The sequence below is a fragment of the Protopterus annectens genome, chromosome 9.part0, assembly GCF_019279795.1.
Source record: "Protopterus annectens isolate FY-2018-M chromosome 9.part0, PAN1.0, whole genome shotgun sequence".
Taxonomy (NCBI): domain Eukaryota; kingdom Metazoa; phylum Chordata; order Ceratodontiformes; family Protopteridae; genus Protopterus; species Protopterus annectens.
Genome location: NC_056743.1, coordinates 821316845 through 821337787, shown reverse-complemented (window position 1 = coordinate 821337787; position 20943 = coordinate 821316845). Strand labels below are relative to the sequence as shown.

At 35.2% G+C, this 20943-nt stretch overlaps 1 protein-coding gene across 2 annotated transcripts in view; it reads right to left on the bottom strand.

Annotated features, from left to right (window-relative positions):
• The window catches only part of PFKM (phosphofructokinase, muscle), a 345974-nt gene that overhangs the window by 197707 nt on the left and 127324 nt on the right, over positions 1 to 20943 (bottom strand). For both annotated transcript variants that reach the window (XM_044083480.1, XM_044083481.1), the window contains exons 8-9: positions 18902 to 19010; positions 16325 to 16420 (exon numbers count right to left, since the gene is read on the bottom strand). In XM_044083480.1, coding sequence (XP_043939415.1) covers positions 16325 to 16420; positions 18902 to 19010 — 205 coding nt within the window. The remainder of the gene's footprint in view (positions 1 to 16324; positions 16421 to 18901; positions 19011 to 20943) is intronic.

The following is a 20943-nucleotide window of genomic DNA, read 5'->3' as shown; positions in this document are numbered from 1 at the left end:
AGCAGTATATACCACCCCTGATGTGGAACAATTGCCAGTTTGTAGTTTGACAATAAAACCCAGGGCATTTTCAAGAGTTAAAGTATCAATTTGTAAAATGCTCAAGCAATGGTTACAAAAAAACACATTTTTCATCCCATCTGTATTGTTCACCCTACCCTATCTACTTCTATTTTGCAAAAAACTTTTAAAATTCCTAGCTGTTTTAAAAACAAATTTTGGCTCAGTACTTGCGATCTCAAAAACTGCAAAATTTGCATGTAAAATGTTCCAATTTTTCCTATAATTATCTTTGCCTTATTATAACCCTCATTATAAGGAACTACTGCAGCCTTTCAAAAATCCACTTCCAAAATATTATCTTGACTCCTTGACCCCTGTGTTCTTTGATGGTGGTTTCATATATGAGCTCAAAAGGGTTTATCTTTTTTACCCCATTCACTCCTTATTTCTTTCATTACATTCATTGCTAACTGCTTTGGATAACCTCTATCCATAAACATAATTTTTAACTTATCAAATTTATCATCCAACTTGTCTATGCATGAAGTCATTCTGGCCAGTCAAATAAATTGCCCCTTTACAATACTTTTCTTAAAACTAAGGGGGTGATTTTTTTTAAAAATCTGGATATGAATTTCTAAATGTAGTTTTCAAAAAAATTTGATTTAAAATCAAGGTCATACTGAGTTATTAAAACATTAAGATAATATTTGTTCTGTTAAAATTTAATGTAAATTAAAAAAATGTAGTATTGTTTAAATAAAAAATAAACTTGTCATTTTGCTCCTCTGGACCATCACACAAAATAAAGTTGTCTTGGAATCTTAGATATAATCTACAATATTTAAAAAATACCAAGTTAAAAATAAGTTTATTTTCCCATGCTAAAACTACAAGATTTCCATAAATCAGGGCACATGTCAATTGCAACTCCTTTAACTTGTATATATATATATCCCCTTCAAAACATATAAAATTGTTATACAAAATAAGGGAACTTATTTCAGTTAACAGACTTACTGATTCATTTGATGAAAAATCACAACCTGTTAAACTATCAAGAAATCAGTTAACCCCTCATCCTGAACTATAGAAGAGAACAGATTAACCATATCAGTCATCAAAAAACTTACATCATTACTCCATACATTGGGAGTCAATCTCCTAATAAACTCCCATGAGTCTTTAAGTAAATATTAATTTAGGTTAAAAACAGGTTTAAAAAGACTATAAATAAAAATTATTAATGGGTATGTTTTAGAGGCTTGCACTGTCACAATGGGCCTAAAAGGAGGGTTATTTATATCCTTTTGAATTTTCAGGATACTGAATACAGTCGGTATTGCTGGTTTGGAAATTTTTTTTTTAAAAATCATGTAAATTCTCAGAAACCCTGTTACCCAACAGAAATTTATCTAAATACAACTCTATTTTATAGTAGACTATATTAACCTCATTTCTAGACAGGCAATGTATGTATCTGAATTCTGCAAGATGTTAAACATTGCACTTGAATTGTCAATGGCATCAAAAATTACAGTGCCTGTCCTTTTATCAGGCTTCATAATGCTACTTTTTTTTTCTTTTCAAATAATTTAATACTGCTTTCTCTTTAACATTCAAATTTTGCTTCCTCTAAACTTTATTTTTATTAGCTATCCCATAAAAATCTATTATACATGCTTTCTTACATGCTGTTGTAACCGGTTGCATTACTGGATTGAAGAAACTCCCATTAAAGTTCTATTAATTTGATTGAATTCATTTACTTTGCTTTTCTTAAGAAAAAACACCCCAAGGTTCAATTTCCTTGTGAAAACTTTTAATTCAATAACTTTAGAGATATCAATATGTTTAGTAGGTATAAATTTGAAACCCTTTTCAAAAAGAGAGAAATGTTCAGGTTCAGTATTGATGCTACTGTAATTAAAAATATTATATCCATTGTATGACATTATAATTCCTTCTGTTGTGTGTCTGTCACTATTTTTTCACTTTCCTTTTCCCCTTTCCCTTTGTTCCACCTTTGTTTTTTTAGTGCTTAATTCATATTCTAATAAATTGTTTCAATTATACGAGAGTATAGTTTTGTATTTTAGTCATTTTGAAGTCTGTGTATTTTTTCTGTATTTCCATGCAGAGTCATTTTGAATTTTTTTCTTGACAAAAACTGATTTAGTTTTTCAAATGCCTTTCAATAGTCAGTTCAAAGCACAACACCAGATCTGCCCATGGTCATCTTATATCTCCAGAAACACATTTTTAGAAATGCATGATACCTGACCTATGTTAGTAAAATTTCAAACAACCTCCCACTTTAACTAAAGTAAACCTCAAACAAGTACATCTTTCAATGTATACTGAAGGACTTCAGCTACACTTACTGAAATTGCTACTATGTTGTAACATGGTAATATAAGTCAAGTGATGATTTATGGTTTTGTTGTCTACAACTGATTTCTGTATTCTAGTGTGATGAATTTTGTTCTGTAAATCCAGTAAATTCTATTTTTAGGTCACTATGACCTTTTCTTCTTGAGGCCCTTGTAGTTGCTATTTTATGAACTTATCTAATTGTTCATAGTTTTGCATCATAGTTGTTTATGTACCTGTATATTGATATATCAGAATAAACATTACACTAGCAATGGTATGCTTATTACCTCTGTATTTGTTGTCTCTCACCATTCTACTACCAAATGCCATAGTTAGTCCATATTCAAATGGTAAGTTTTATATCTTTTTCAAATATTCTGTTATTGAGAGTCTTATCACTGTTGTTACATGTTCTGGAGTTTTCCTTTCCAGAACTCTACTGTAAATGGGCTGTATCTTTTTGGACATTACCAGTCAATAAATGTAAATAATTAAATAAAGATATGTATGTATAAATAAACAAAACTTATATTTAGAAAAAATAATCATTCTGACACGTAAAGCAAATGTAATAAAAGATTCTAAGAAATGGGAAATACAAATACAGAAATCTGACTGACATAAGACTCTGAAAGTCAGGACTGTCCTAATATGATGACACTGAAAACAATCCATAATTTTACTGTTATGTTTCAATAAAATTGTGGATACACAGACAATCACAAATGTATTTTAAAGAAAACTGTAAACAAACTAATGAATCTCTTACAGCATACAAAAACACTTTTATAACTGCACATTAAAAAACTTTATTTCTAAATTACTTTTAATGTTTTGAATGTAAAGCCATAATTTCTATTTTCTGCTTTTGTAGCCACATTTTAAGGCATTGTGAACCCAGAATTCATGTCGTGCTCATGTGCTTTCTATCATAGTTTAAGATTGGTGAAGCATATTTGAATAATGCAGCAGTTATTATAGTAGACATTGTGAATTAGAGGAAGTATTTTCATATTTTTCTACCTAATGCACTAATAGCCTAGTTTTTGTAACTGTGTAGAAATAATTCACTATCCTTATTCAGCAATTTCCCCCCTAAAGAAATGCGCAACTTTTGCCTTCTACTGTCTTAAGTAGTGCAATTAAGTATTGTGCCTCTGTTGCCTATTAAATCTTCTCTGTACTTAAGAGCATGTTACAACAACTCTTTATTTATTAACAACTAACTATGACTATAGTAAGTATAACATTGTGTTACAGATAGATTGGCCAGTTTTAATTAGTTATGCAAGAACAATTCTATTTTTGTTTAATTTTATTCTTTAAGAAGTACAATTTCTAATGACATTATTGGGTGAAATAGCATATAGATGAGAACTTTCCCCTGAAAATTAAAACTGCAAGCATCTCATAGAATGCTGCATTGTGTCTTGGCAATGAGTGACATCGCCCTACATTGTGTCCTAGCAATGTGTGACATCGCCCGTGGCAAGGATAATAGGATGTGATCAGCTTCCTGTCTTATTTAGGATGTCACTCTTTGTCATGCCAGTGAGCCAACAAGGGTCTACAATGTATTAGCAGCAAAAGCTGCAAGGGAGAAAGGAGCAGGTAAGAAAGAGAAGATTTGTGCGATACATTAGTGACAAAATCAGGTGTGAGTAATGAAATCATAGTGAAGAGAAATAAAGTACAGAGGCCGAAAAGGTCAACACCTTCCATACTTAAAGCACCATCAGCAGTGCATGGACAAGCCTTTAGCATGACTGCAAATTCGGTTTTTGAACTCCTTAGTGGCACCAGAGGACTGGAGGCCGGTTACCATGCTGATTTTACATATGTAGAGGAATCCAGTAAGGAGTCAGGTAACCTAGTCTTACTTCAAACTCTAGAAATACTGTGAGTGAATTCAACAGGGCAGTTTAGCTGACATCTTGGAAATCATTGCTTTTTCAGGAACTTAATTCACTTGGCTGGTAATTTGTGATTAATGAACTTATATTATATTCATTCAAATCCTTCTAAGTTTATTTGTCAGATGCTTCCCTCCATCAGTTGATGTATAAAGGGTGGTCACAACCTTTGAAATTACTCTAGACTAAGATTCCTGCTTATGCATTCCTGGTATGATTGGAAAAGGACTAAGGTTATTCAACTCTATGTTTCCTTTACTATCTTTATGAGTCTGACAAAAAGGACTGCTAATAAACACAAAGCCACATTCCTCAGAACCAAAGTTCCTTTCTATCTAATTCCTGGAGTTTTTGGAATGAAGTCAGTACGCCTTGCAGATGCAGAAAGCCAGCTTATAATTTGAAGGTATTAAACAATGGGCATCCCCTTCTGATAGCCAGATTGCCAGTGTCTAACTTGAAGAATCATCCTCTGTATCAGCTGTCTTTCTTCCCATTTGGAATCATATTATCATATTATGTCACTGGTGCACATTCAGCATATTACCCAGAAGGAAATCATAACCCTGCCAACTAAAGTGCTAGCTAATGAGTCAATTTGAGAGTGATGGCCTAGGTGCAAGCTTCTTAAAAGCCTGTGCCCCTATTATTTTAAGGCCGTATATTTACAAGTGAAGGTCTTCCTTATTCCAGGCTGTCATCCACTCTGACAGTAAGGAACTATAAGACCTACACCCAATATTTCTAACCCATCACATCCCCTCATAACAAAGATCTCGGTAAAGGTAGTCTCACTGGAAATAAAAGACTACTTGAATAAACACAGCATCTAAAACAGATACTAGAACGGATTCCACTCTGGTCAAAGTACCATGACTACAACATGTCTACTACCCTACACTAAAATATATGGATAATCAATTGTTTATTGGACTAGGCTTTGTAAATAAATTTAAGGCATTTTACATAGTCAGGCATTCACTTCCTATATAAACACTTATGTCAGCTGACTGTATATAAGCTGTCTTTAGCTGGTTTATTTGCTATCTTAATCACTGCCCAAGTATCCAGGTACTTTTCTGATCATAAGCAGATATGCCCTATGGAACCCCAAAGGCTCTTTTTTCTAAGACTACTGTCATCCTTTTCTTTTCATCAATTCCATATCAAATGTAATCTAGTCAGCATGAAGACTTTGACATATGCAGATGACACTATAATTAGGCATTAGTCTGCTAATGAACATAAAGTAAAGAAGGAGCTGCAACACACCTGAGAATGTAATGAAATGGATCAAGTCTGTAAGTATCATTATCAGCTTAAATAATACATCTATGACCTCAGGGACACCTTGTGACTAGATGTAATCTGTTGTCAGTCCTGGTTATCAAGTCAATGAAAATGTCACTCCTTGCAAGTGACTAAGTATATAGGCTCACTCAGTTCAATTTTCAGTTTCATACTACATCACAAAAAACATATGAATGCCTCATTTTATAAACTGAGAAAAGTTGGTAATTAACTTATTCCTTACAATTACCAACAGTTGCTAGCAAAGAGATGTTTTGGTCATTAACTGAGTATAGGTTACAATTCTTTCTGTTTATCTCTTAAGAAGTGCTCTACTTTTAGCACTCTGCACTCAAGTTAAAAAATTAAGCAGATTTATAATATACCCCACCCACCAACTCAATCTGAGCTCAAATGCCAGATTATTAAGACCAAATGGTTCCATATTAAAGAAACAGTAGATCTGACAAGCAATGTCCTTACCTTTAAACTATTATTCTCCCCTCCGAATACCCCCCTCCCAGCTGACCATCAGCTGATTCGCTTCCCTCCTGTTGCTACTAATATCTGTGCCTAGTACTACACATCCCCCACTGAGCCATCTGGGTGGAAGGAAAGGGAAGGAGGAAAGTGGGTGGCTGCTGTAATATCTCCCAGCTGAGGCCTTTACAGAAGAATGGGAAGGATAAGTGGAAAGCAGTAAGGGAATCAGAGCAGACCCGGACACTTGCAGCATCATACATGTTGTCATGTATATCAGGGTTTTTTTCCCAATGACCTATGCCCCCTGCCTGCCGACTCCCTCTTTGGAAGATGGGTGGACAGTATGGCATAGCTTCTGTGGACATGCCAACTCCAGGCCTAAGAGTGAATATTCCTTTTAGCCATCCCACTCTCCTAGCCTGTTGATCATTCCGAGCTCTTGCCTCTGTAAATGATCTGTCACATCAGCACAGCTCCTTCCCTCCTCCTCCAAGGACAGGCATGTCCATCCTCCCTGCCAGCACAGTCATATGCCCAAGCGACAAATCAAACTTGTTTTACCAGGGATATAGTCATGGCTTTATTCCACTTTGCCTCCATTTTGATTTCATATTTATACTACTATTTCTAAAAAAAATATCCCACATTTGCTAAGTCACTGGGGCCTGGACAATGACCTCGTAATCTAAGATCTATAGCTTGTAAGCTCCCTTCCAGTTGTATTAAGTATTATGGTGCTACTTTATGACTTTGGAAAAGAAGTACATTTATCCATCTCTAAATTTACTTGTTTTGCATGCTAGAGGTGGTATTAAAGTTCTCAGAGGGTCAGTGCCTGTTTATCTTTGTCTTGTGAGGTAACCATTCACCTCTTACACCATAGCCTTGCCCTATCTATCCCCATCAGTCTTATGTACCTCTTGTGTTTTGGTCCAAATACTGACTCTTTCTAGAACTGTACAAATTACTTATGTGCTGCTGGACCTAACACTACCTAATGTGGCCTGGCATATGACACTTTGTGCTCACTGTTATAATATGCTCCCTTACTTCTCAACTTTTTTTCTGATACTCAGTTGTACCTCTTAAATAATGTTTAAACCTTATTGCTGGCTACTCACAGTTAGATTGCCAACATGTACTTTGCTAGTGTTTTGTTAATAATTCTTTTGTGTTCAATAAAAATTCTTAATGTGCTTTTTGCACTATGAATGCTTTATACTGTCATGGGATTATAATTAATGGCAGGCAAAGAGAAAAGGACAGGGGAGTGATAAGAGAAAGGTCAACTCTGGTAGAGTTTTGAGTTGAGTCTAGAACAGATGAAGCCATTAAAAAGGGATAATTAGCAGGGCATATAACATCCATCCATCCATCCACAACCCCTTTCCCAATTTTTGCACAGGGGGTCAGGGTGTCTCTTGAACAATGACAATCATCTAGAGCCAAGGTTGTCATTGACAGGAGGCTAGCCCTGCTGCGGGGGTTCTTCCATAGCACATAGTCACACACACACTCACATCTGTGGTAAATTTAGAGTGTCCAATCCATCTATATAGTATATTGAATAACATAAATAAGTATCAATCATGGAGGCTAAAAAAAGCCAGGAAAATAAAATAAAAGGCAATTTACAGAGAAACAATGTGGAGAAATCTGAGTACCTCCAAAGTATTCTATAAAATCTAGGAGGTTTAGGATTTCTGCATGGAAGTGTTTGCATACATATTTTTTAAACCAAAGAAGTAGATAGCAAATGCTAGAAATTGGATGGGGAAGTGAGAGATAATTTGGAACATGCTTTTTGGGAATGTAATGATTTGGCAGATTTTAAAAATTCCCTACAGAGTACTTTGACAAAAATTTTGGGAGAACAAATGGTAGTAACTAAGAAGATGATTCATTTGAGCTTTGATATAGGATTTGACTTGCCTAGATATAGTATGACTTTACTGTTGATTGGCAAAAAAACAATTATTAAAAAATGAAAATCAAACTCTATACAAACATAATGAAACTTTTGAATACTGTAAAGGAGATAAAAGAGCAGGAAAAGGAAAGAAGTACATTTCACAGAAATAAATGTAATTCTTGGGGGCAATACATGCAAAATAATGTTGAGGAGTCATAGCTGGCTCATCAGGCATCTATTGCTGCAGCTTGATTTGGCACCCCTCAATAATAAGCTGAGGAACAAAAAGAAAAAGATGTATTTTCCGAATAATGCCACATCATCCCTGTCATGTTATCATGTTGTATCATTGTGAGGATCAAAAAAAAGTCCATTCGCAGCCTCACATTTCCTGATACCTTGAGCTGTTGGTGGCTGCCCTCTTTACCCTACCATAGCCATATGTCTGTTCAGGAGGAGGATGAGTGATGTTTAAGAATGCCACTTATGTCATGTTGGAGTGACAAAAAGAAGACGTATATAATGCTAGACAGTAATAATAAAAATATTATTATGGTAAGTTCTGTTTTCTATTAATGTTTGTGAATCTATGTTGGAGGTTAAATGTGATGATTTAATATAAATGTTTAAAAAATATGCAGAATGAAAAAATGTTGATACTTCATTCTGCTTTCAGCACAGGAATATATAAAGTTTTATAGTATTCCTATAAACATATTGTATTTTTGTTGCCACGTGGCCATATAGCCTGGACTGTGACTACAAATGGTCATATTGGAACAGCTCACAACATGATTATGAAAGCAAATAAATCAACAAAACAACTAGATGCTATTGACGCCTCTAACAGCATACCTTGCAGGATGCTGAAGAAGAAGATGGGTGGCATGGAGAAATGACACTCAAATTGGTAAGCTAACTATAAAAACTGACAGAAAAATAGGATTCAAACAGTAATATTTATTTCTTAGCTATGTATTTGCTTACATTTGTTAATAGGTTCAAGCACTAATTCACATAAACCTTTTCCAGAATCAGCCCAGAAGCACTGTCTGGTTAAGTGACTTGCATACAGGCACGCAGAAAGTGGAAATTGAATGAATCAACTGTTGACCACATGATGTAGCTAATTAAAAGCTCCTGGCCTTAATCATCTGTGCTAACCGCTAGACTAATTGCAGTGGAGCTTTGTGTTGTGTGCATGCTATCAGTTGGGGTGCCCATGAGTTTGTACTGGAATACATCTTATTTAACACACTTGTATCTAGTATGAATGAATGAAATTGCCAGCACCAGATGCATAAAAGGATAACCCTTGACTACAGCCCTGGTGATTCGAGTTCAGTTAGCAGCTCAGGCACTTGACAGTGCAGGTAGGGAGGATGGGCATGCCTATCATGCAGGAGAGGGGGCGTGCTTGGCAGAGCTCTCTCTGAGCAGCACAGTGGTTCAGTGCTAAGATCTCAGTCTCACAGCTCCAGGGATCAGGGTTCATTTCTCACTTCCAGTTATTTTTTATATGGGGTTTGTATGCTTGTTTAGAATTATGTGGCTAAGCTTCTTAATGGTCTATTTTGGCTGTAAGCTTACTAAGAACCAATGAACCTGTGAGCCCTAGTGAAGGCCAGAGTTCAGGTGAAGGAAATTACAGGTTGAGTATGCCCTTCTTCATTGCCTGTCCAGACTAATATTTGATATCAGTATGTCAGGAGGGTTTGGAAAAGTAAAAAGCCTCATCGTGGAGCTGCAGTTTGACAGCTGCCAGCTATCCATTCCTAACTTGTAGTGTCTGGTTTTGTAACCTTTATTGCCTGATATAGATAAGGGGTCTCCACAAGCAGTTTCTCTTCATCAGCGGATTTGCACAGCGTGGCTCTCACCTGAAAGCCAGGGAGGTACTGGGAGCCACAAGGTTAGGAATCACTGGGACCAGACACTGGGAAATCTAAAATCAGCAATAAATAGCACGAGAATAAGATCAATGTTTGCTAATTACAGCATCATTGAAGGAGTGACTAGAATGAGGTATGCAGAAGAGCCTTAAATTACAAATATTACATCTAATACAAGGGATTATAGAGAGCACATAGGATTCAATATAAGCAAAGGTATGCACTTTTTTAATGGAGAATATAGAAATAAAACAACAAGTAAAGGCTCTAAAGTTGACTGAAGATGAACATTTTATTGGAGTGTTAATCACCCCTAAACAACAAAGGGTAAGCAGGCTGCATTAAAAAGGGTATGGTACAGTAAGGTAAATAGGCAGACACAGATCAAATATACAAAAGACTGATGTTTTCAAAAGTGGCTGCTACATCCAGTCCATCTGGAGAGAAGTAGGAAAAACACTCAAAATACAAATGACATTATCTGTGTGAATCTGCAACAATAATCAAAATTAGTGTGCAATAGACAAATAGAAATCTGTTCCCCCCTAGGAAGGGTCCTAGCAATCTTTATTTTTAGTTATGTAATTCTTTTTTGACCAGGTTAGTCCCACTAGGCTAGTAGACTCTTTTCATGGGAGACCATAGGTGGTATTTATACTACTCAGGACAATTTGGCCAGGTTATCGAGGAACTTCCTTTACTCTTTAGAGCTGCTAGATGGTGCCAGAGGGCTCTTGCAGCAGCAAAAAGAGGCCTAAGGAAAGCAGCATGCAGGAAGAAAGAAAAGAGATGGAGAGTCTGGAGGTGGAAATGAGAATTTGGAGAAAAATCTGTTTCATATGGTGCTTCTGAATGTAAACAACGATTACAGAGTGGTTGGTGTTACAAATGAGCAGTGTTTAGCTGCCTCCATGGAGAAAGAAGTAAGTGAGTCTATTGAAGTGGTATAATAACAGAACTAGCATCAGAATGGTTTGCAGAAGATGTTCTGTTAAAAATAATCCAACAGGATGATCCAGGTGACAGTTCTGCTGTTTCATGGGGTGAGATAGTAGATAACTTTTTTGGAAGTGCTAAGGATGGTAATGTAGAAAAGGAGCCAGGTGATGTGACAGCAAAGAATGCAGTGGTTAAAACTTATGCAGCAGTGACAGAAAGTAAAAAAGAAAAGCAACAAGAAAATCAGAAGGTGTCTGGTTTTGTAGCAGCCTAATGCAGTAACCAAAAGATATGCAGCAGTGGCACAAAATAAAAAAGGAAAGCAGCAACAAACTAGACGTAAAACTAGTTTTTAAAAATATGAGAACAACTGTGAGCATAAGAACAAAAAATGACACTGTTAAAGACAAATATTATGTATGGGACAATTTGGTAACTGTTCTTGGTTTTAAAGCTCAAGAAATGCTGTCATTTATACCTATTGGGAGAGAGACTTTTTGTAACTTAACATTTGAAACTGATGGGCTGATAAGGAAATTTCTGCAATTGTGTGACAAAAAGAAGGGCATTTATCCATGGAACAATTATTTGTTTTCTGGTAGTAACTTAAATGTTAAAAAAATGCTACTTTTTAAACTGATAAATGGAAAGATGTTAAAAAATGCATGCTGGGTCTGTCTGAAATTGCTTATAATATTGTGAAAGTTAGAAATAAGAGAAACTTATGGAATGGAGGGTGGTGGTTGGGAGCTATTCTGAAATGTAAAAAAAAAAAAAAGATGGAGAAACACAAAATGTATTTTTGTGACAAGTCATAGAGAGACATTAAGATATGCTGTCCAACCTAAATCACATTTCTTTTCTGGAGACTTTTCTCATTTAATTAATCATTGTGACAAGGCACAATGTAACCAGTGTGGGGGAAAAGGGCATGCAGCAAGAAGATGGTACCTGCATGCAGGTTGTGTAAAAAAAGGGGGACACTTCTGGATGGATTTTTAAGAGCAAACAATAAATAATGAAAAAGAAGGGGAAAGGGAAGAAAACATTCACAAATCAGGACAACGAGAGGATGGGGGAGATGATAAACTAAATGAAGGAAGTAAACATTGCTCTGGAGTGGCTGTGTTGTATAAAAAAAAAAACAGGAAAAATACAAGATATATTTTTGGTAAGGGTGGAAAGGTTAACTGGTGGATGTGAATTGGACAGAACATGTTTATAGAATTATAGCATTATATGCATATATAACTATCAAGGAAAGAGAGAATCCATTTCATCAAATATTACACTATATTGTGGTTCAATATGAAAATTATAATTGTAGGAGGCCTTAATTGTGATTTAAGTGAAAATTTTTAAATAAATAAGTAAAACATGTACAAAATATAGTAAGTAATAATGTGATAAATTAAATATGTGGAACAAAAGTCAAAAGACATAAAGAAGGGGTACTTGAATATGAAATAAATTATTTTGCATGATCAGAAGACTTCAGTTAGCAGATGGTGATACAGTTGTGATGTATTTTTCAGACCATTTAGCAATATGGATGGAGGTGATGGAAGGAATAAAAATAATAAACAAGAAATTATGGGATGAAACTGGAGAATGTAAAGCATTGCATTTATGGAGGATCATAGAACCATGAAGGATTTATATAAAAACTGGTCTGAATGGTGGACTAAATTTAAAAAGAAGTATAAAAGCATTTTTTAGTGGGAGGTTGATGTAAGAAAGGAAGGTGAAGTGAATTACGGGAAAATGCATAGAAATGTATTAGAGAATTTAAAGAATAATACAAGAGAGTATTATGATATGGAAAACGAAATATGTAGAAGAAATCAAGAAAAAAAGAAGGTATTGCTGTTTAGGTAGAGGTATTATTTATTATGGAGAAGGGGTGAGGTATCTGCTTTGGGTAAGGAGGTATCTGTTTTGGGTAAAACAGTAAAGGAGCACATTGGTATAATCAGGAAAATTAAAAATGTAAAAGGAGAGGTGAAAAAAATACAAGAGCAAATTATGAATATTATAGTACAGTATGTGGAAAATACAGATAAGAGTAAAAAGAAATAAAATTAGAGTGAATGGAAAGGGAAGAAATTCCAGAATGATTTAAGGAAGAATTTGAAAAATGCATTACTATTAGTGAATTGGATGAAGTACTTAGGAAAGTAAATGTTGATTCAGTATCAGGCCAGATGGCATAGGGTACGGAATATACAAGAAATTAATGGATTGGCAAAGAGAGTACTTTGTAAATGTACTGAATAAATGGTTAAAGAAACGGTATGCTATAAGGGAAGACTTATGTAGTGGGATATTAAAATTTATGTGGAAGAAAGATGAGAAGGATGAAATAAAAAACACGTTGATCCATCACACTAAATAACACAGATTATACAAATTTTATGAAAATAATACAGAGGATAATGGAAGGAAGGATGAGGAATATTATGGAAAAAAGGATATATTGTATAAAAGGGAAGAGATTTCAAGAATTGTTATTAGTTGTGACAGAAATTATGGATGATATTATAAGTAAAGCAGAGGATGTGAAACTTATGGTGGGTGATATTAGCAAGGCATTTAATATTGTAACACATGATGCTTTGTGGGATTTTACGAGGTATGGAATAGGTAGTAGAATTAGGAGAGTATGTATATAAGCATATCAAAATAATAGATTGAAAGTGTTAGCGAACGGGTAGCTGAGTAAAGAAATATGCATGAAGTATGGTATAAGACAAGGATTTCCCAAGATTGGAATATTATTTGCACTGATAATGAATTCAGTAGTGAGTGAAGAAGCTTAGAAAATGAAAGATGCTAGATATGTGATGCAAAAAGAGGTGATGATTCCAGTAGTTTTAAGATACACAGACAATATAGCTGTAGTTGCGAAGAACAAAATATGGATGAGGAAAGTGTTGGTTTGTCTGAATGGATGTTTAAAGCTAATGGGAATGACCTTGAATAAAGATAAAAGTAAGAATTTGGGTAATATGAAAACTGGATGCGTGTATTTTTCAATGAATGAAGTGCCTTTGCTAGGGATAAAATTATGTAGTTACGATGAAATGGGAGGGTTTGATAAAGGAAATGTAGAGGAAGCATAGATTATTATTCAAAAAAAGGTCTATCTGGTGAATTCTGTATTATGGGTAAAATGGCATATATGTCAAAAGCTTATATGATCCCAGAAAATTATGATAAGTAAATTGTGCAATTGGTGTTTTCTTTCAGATTAATGTTTAATTATAAGTACAAAAAAGTTCTGGGAAATAATGAAAATACAAAAAAAAAAAGAATATGTAAATGATGAAATTAAAAATTAACAAGAAAATACTAACACAGAAAATAAAAAGTGATGATATAAAGAAAAATGAAAGAATGTGGTATAATAATGTGATGAAATAAAATTATTATATAAACCCATGAAGAAGTAATTAAAGCCATCAAAGTAAGGAAAAAGTAGTGCACCAAGACAGCAGAGGGTCAGGATTTCCCATGGAGACTGGTAACAAATAAGTTACCAGTAAAGGGAAACATGTTATATAAAAAGGATGTTGAAAGATTGTGTTTATTTTGTGGGAGCATGCTTTTTTTGAAATGTAAATGAATAGTGAAATTCTGGAAAAAGTTGTGTAAATAATTTTTTTGAGAAAATTAATGACATAAACACGATAGATATGGATATGATTATGTATCGAAATATGTGAGAAGGGTAGGTAAGAATTTACTTTTTGTAATATGGTCTATTTGGAATAAAAGATGGACATTTTACTTAATGGGAAATGGATTTTGGCAAATATATTGCAAAAAAATTGGATTATTTATTTATTTAACATCTGCTTACTGGGATGGTCTGGCTGGACAAGTGTCTATTTTCAGTAGAGGCCCGAGGAGAAAAGCTCCAGCAAAGCACATTTTTACTAATACATGTCCAGTACAACAAAGAAAAAGTTTACTATACAGCTTAAATGAATCTACTTACTGTCTAACAGAGATCAGTAAAGCAATTTATATACATAGGAGATTAATCAACAAAAATATATACATGAAAGATGAGATTAACACTTAAATAAAGTACAAATACAGTACAGTATGTCTTAGATTTTCTTAAGCCTCTGCAGTACATTTAGAATGTCATCTGACAGACTGCAGTTTACAACTGCAAGGAAGGCAAGGGATATATGGTAGGTAAGGGAGAAGGAGGTTACATGGGTTAGAGAATGGATAGAAGTGTAGTTAGAGGTTATATCTGAGTGAGGGAAAGTTATCCAGGGTTAGTACATTAGCAGAGCCAGGTAGATGTTAGGTGATCTTTTAGTAGTTTATTCAACTTGGTGGTGCTGGAGGTGGATTTAATATTGGTAGGTGGGGAGTTCCAGATTTTAGCAATGCTGTTTGAGTATAGCAAGTCACCAGCATTATTGCTACTTCTAGTGATGTTTACTAGGTTTTGCTACTGGAGTAATAGTGAGTAAGAAGGCCTTTGTGAGTGGGCATTTTTTTCAGGTTGGTTGAGTATTTGTTAGGCCATGGAGAGCTGGTTAAAAATTAGTAGGGTGGGGAATTTTAGCCATGAGAGTTCTTTGAGAGCATGACAGTGATGGTATCTGTAGCTGGCATCTATAGCGAACTTTGCTATTTTATTATAGCAGCTGTCTAGTTTGTTTATGTAAGTTTTCTTGAGGTTAGTAAGGATAGGAGACACATATAGGAGTGTGGAGAGAAGGTTCTGGCAATGGAGATTTTGTATTTTTCTCTGAGGAAAAGTTTGTTCCTGTACAGGCTACCCATTTTTTGTGGACTTTTTTGATTGTTTGATTGATGTGGAGATCAAAGTTCGTGTTTTGGTCTATTACTACTCCCAGGAATTTGGTGTGGGAGACTGGAGTAATGATGGTATTGTTTCCTGAGGTGATTTTGAATAGTGAAGAGGGGTCTGGGAGTCTTGTATGGTGAAACAGGACAAGTTTTGTTTTGATGGGATGATTACTAACTTTCTACTTTAGAGAAGCCTTACTGTGTTATTTCCTGAAGATGGTGGAGTTTTAATGTTGTGGACCATGGCGTAAAAAAATAGAAGTGTGTGTGTGTGTGTGTGTGTGTGTGTGTGTGTGTGTGTGTGTGTGTGTGTGTGTGTGTATATATATATATATATATATATATATATATATATATATGTATAAACAAATGGCTATGAGCCAAGGTCAGGCTAACAGTAATGCTCATAAAAAAAAGTTTTTTTCAACTCTAAACATTTTAAATCATGCATGTAATGGCACATTATGAACATTCTGAACAAATATGGCTTATCTTTAGCTTCTGTTGTTGAAGTGTCATTGGTTTAAATGTAAATGATAAATTCCTTGCTTTTCCATATCTAAATGAATTGTTCAAATTCTACAAGCTTTCTTTTCATTTAGCAGTGCAATTAATCCTGGAAAGGCTGTACTCTAGCAATTTCAAGCTGGTCTAGAAGTAAATAATCAAACAATACTTACATCTTTGATGTACTCAGAGGAGATGGGATGGCCATTTCGATCAATGGCACCTTCTGCTACAATGATAATATTCAGCCGGGATCCGCGGGATCTTGTCTGGTTAGATTTATATGAAAAAAGAACAGAAGAAAACAGTAAGAAAGGAATATTTATGAAGTAAAATCAAGTGTTTTATTCTGGGGACAATGCTTATATTCCAAACACTGGAGAGCTATGAATGTCAGGTCAAGCACATAATCAGAGATGTGTGTTTGGGACTGTTTGATAGCTTGCAGTTTATGTACCCTCGCAAAGAAAAGTTCTTCAGTTTAAGACTAGGAAAATGGTTACAGGAAACTATGGCAACATTTATTTGTAGGAAGGATCCGGGTTGCCATCTGTTGGACATCTGTCATAGTCATCTGGGGTCATGTATTAGAAGACAGTCTAAAGGTGATAGTAGTTTGGTGAGGAAGCGGGGCATAATGGAGTAGCTACTTCAGTCACACATTGGTATGACCAGATATTTGCCAAAGATTCTGGTGACCTGGTTTGCCCATCTGCTGGTTGTATCTCCAGTTTACCTTAATAATTATTATTTCTATCTCAGAGTGTCTTCATAACTACCTATCTCTTCCCCTAGAGGCTTAGACATGGATTATTCAGACAAAGTCGGAGCCTCCTGTAATAGTCAGAAGCTTCAGCACAACATCTTTTATTTATATTACACAGATGCAGCACCTCATTTACATTAATGCCCTGCTTCAATTAAGGTTTGCAACCTAAAAGGAATAAATTATTCAGGTTAATGGAAGCCAACAGTAAGAGCTTAGCTTTGGACTATTTGGAGAGAAAACTAGGCTTGTGGGTTCACAAATTTGCAGATCAAAACTATTCATAAAAGATGAATGCCTTCATAAAACAGTAGACCATTTAAAGCAATGACCCAGAGATGGACTGCTGTATAACCACCCATAGTTCCACATAGTCTTACAGTATCTAAAAAAAAGACAACATTGGATGAAAACTGATACTATTTATCATGGGGTGATACTGATATAATAAACTCTAAACAGAAGCAGGTCTTTTTAGTCTGCTGAATCTGTTCTTTAATATATAGTGAGGCACTGAGTTCCCCAAAAGCTCTTTCCTTCATGTTAGACCACCCTTCCTCTTTTTTGTAAATTCTCATCGTGTTTTTTGTAATTTGCATCATAATTCATACCATCTACACAAAAAGTACCCCAGGTTGTGTGCCATTTTCATGGCAGCCGTGGTTTATAGCTTTAGTCATAATGGGGGTAGTGGGCATCTACCAAATAACTAATCATTGTTTCACATACAAAAAATGTGTAATAAGTCATACAATCAATGAGATAAAGTGTTATGCACCCTTCAAATGTTATGATTCTAGATGTACATGTCTACAAACAATGATTTCACAGCCTACCCTTCTTCCTCCTCCAACTGCATTGTTTTCATGACCAGAGCCTCCCCTGTCCAGGAGACTACATTAAAGCACAAAATGGTTGCCACAATTTACAAACAAAAACAGTTTCTGTTAAGAAGTCTGCTATTGTCACTTCATTCCAGAATCACTAGGCCTGAACTGCCATAACTCCTTTGGATCTGAGGTCAGTAGTATGATGTGCTAAATGTGCAGCTTATTGGACAAGCCTGCAACCCCACACATTTAAATGGCTGTAGTTTACCAGCTAATCTTATAGTCCATTTCACTCAGCCACCAGCCTTTCCCTGGAGAAAAGACAGTTTTCTTCTTCACTGAACCTATCTTTCTTGTTGAGTGTGAGGATGTTACTAGCACTAATATTTATGGCTATTTATGCCACTGAAATGATCGATTACTTAATTTCATGATCCAGCATTCACATATATCCTGTTCATATTATATTCATATGTTCATAATATATTCATATTATAGTTCATTAGGGTATAGAACTGAGAATTGTCCCCAGAATAACTTTGTCATCCACTATAGTGTCTTCAGCAGATTATTTCTTTGTTAACATATTGGCTGGATGATGCAAGCAGCACCTCAGGTCTGACCACTTCAGTAATTTGCCATATATATATATATATATATATATATATATATATATATATATATATATATATATATACATAGCTTCTTATCACAGTGACAACAGGTCTTCTTATTTCACTTGATGCTGTATGATGCCTTCTATACATTTCTGCAAGTGAATTATTAATATCAGGGCCTTTCCTTTCCTCATACTCCACACCCACAGCACTTCCTAGTTGTACACAGCTGTAGATTTCAGTTCTGATGATGTGTGGGACCTTAAATATAAGATATACATTGCATATTTTCATATCTTGCTGAGGCTTCCCAGCCCACCCTGACTTGTTCAGATCATCAGAAATCCTTGTATTGTCTGCTAACAGGTAAAATTCTTTAATTTTGTGCTGTTTCATATACAAGTTTTTATAAATACCAAGTATACATAATGCAGAACTGACAGATGACAGGATTTTCACTGCAGCGCTGTTTACTGCAGATGCACGCTCATCAGCATGCCAAAGTATGGTTTGCTGAATCCTGCAGTTGACACTTACCTCACTCAGCCGGTGACAGAGGAGGTCTTCCCATTTCTCTCCAGGTGGGCTCTCTGGAATGAATACCCAATCAGCTCCACATGCTAGACCAGTCACCAGGGCTAAGTAACTAGTGAAGAAAGTCAGGAGGTAAGAGAAAGATAACAACACTCATCTTTCATTCCATTGTAGCTACTCAGACATTCATTTTTAATTATTGATTGATTACATTATAATTTCTGCTATTAATAACCTGATGACACCAGTGCACCTTTCATTCCAACTATACACTTGACTTTGGGAGTTACTGATCCACAGAAAGTGACAATCCAAATCCATACTAAGACCATCTCAGATAATTCAAACTCAAAAGTTCTGTGACCTCTCTTTTAAGCAGAAATCTAAAAAGCTGTACAGGGCTTGCCAGAAGTAAAGGAATAAGACCATTTAAGGATTTTCTTGTTTTATTTCCATTTTCCTGGCTAAAGAATATGTAAAAATGAGTTAGATGTTTAGATCTATGATTTGAAGAGATCCAAATGGGGAAAGATTGTTATGATAAGCTGGTGTCTGCTGGCTGCTAACTATTGTAGTCTGCCATTTCCAGGTGCTGCAATCTGCAATAGCACTTGCAGCTTAACTATTATGACATGTTGCTAATGTATGCAATATAATAAAAGCTTTGCAAATCTTAAATGAGGTAGGGATGGAACGCTGCTCTGTGCTTTTCCCATAGTGCCATGATGTGTCTGTATTACAAGATTGTAATTGCAGTGGCTTAACAGCAAAGATGCACAGTATCTGCTGTGCATTGTATCTCCTTGTTTTTCCCAAACTGAAAGAAGGCACAACTGTGATTTTGAACAATGGTGGAGTGGAATCATTAGACCATTATTCATTTCTTTTTTTGTAAACTGTAAAGTAGTTATGTTTCTGTAAACAATATGAAGCAGATTTTACTTCACTCTTTATTCACTGGTGGTTTGGACCTAATTTTAGTTTAGTACTGCCTGCTTCACTCAAGTCATAATTTTCTATGCCATGTACTGACATGCATAGCAGTTACCAAAGGCTCCACCATCAGATTTTCAAAATGGCATGTGCCTTGGTATCAGTGATGTTTATGGTGTCAGATGGTATGATTTTAAAGGGGGACTCAAGCATTGTGTCCCTGTGCACAGGCATAATAGGATTTATTATAACTCTGACCTGGCTACACTTAAGTACCAAAAGATTGTGATATACCTAAATGCAGCTATTAAGTAAGCAAGAGTCTAATCCTTAATCTGTGTGAATTATGGATAGTCAATTATTACAGCTGGTGCTGACATTTTGCTGTGCATGCATTGAGTACCAGTAGTATTTCTTGATTAATTTAATTTGTATCAACCTTTGGATACAGCTCCATTATGAATGGAGCTAAGAGGAATGGGTACTTCAGCCACCTACTGCCCAGATACTATAATTATCATCTTGTTTTACTTTATTAATGCTTTTTAATATACTTGGATTTGGCTGTGTTCCAACCAGTCTTAACAGTCATACCATAAATATGTGCATCTTGCCTGTGGTCTGTTTCAGGTGGCCTCAGTATTCTTTAGAAGTGGCAGTTTGTTTATTATAAAGATTAAAGCACTGATCTCTTTACAAGTACCAGTTTATTTTACCATGGATATTGTAACACAAGTTAGTATATCTGAACACATTTTTGGCACAAGTGAAGTCTTATATGTCTAAAATACATGGAATATATTCTATTAGAGGGATTGAAGCCTGATGCCAAAAATTCACAGATGCTAAACAAATACCAAAGCCAAAAGGCAAGCAAGCATTACAGAGGTGTCTAAGAATGCAGCAGTATCTTGAAATGTGTTTATCTAATATGTCTGAGATAAATATGCCTGTAATAAAACTGTTAGAACAAGATGTAGGCCAAGGATAGAGCTATGAACAGGAAAAAGAAGTTTAAAATGCTTAAAAACTTAATTACAGCAGCACCAGCTTTAAAATAATATGATACATTATATGTGAGCCAGTTGCGTTATAAACAGGCAGTAGTAATA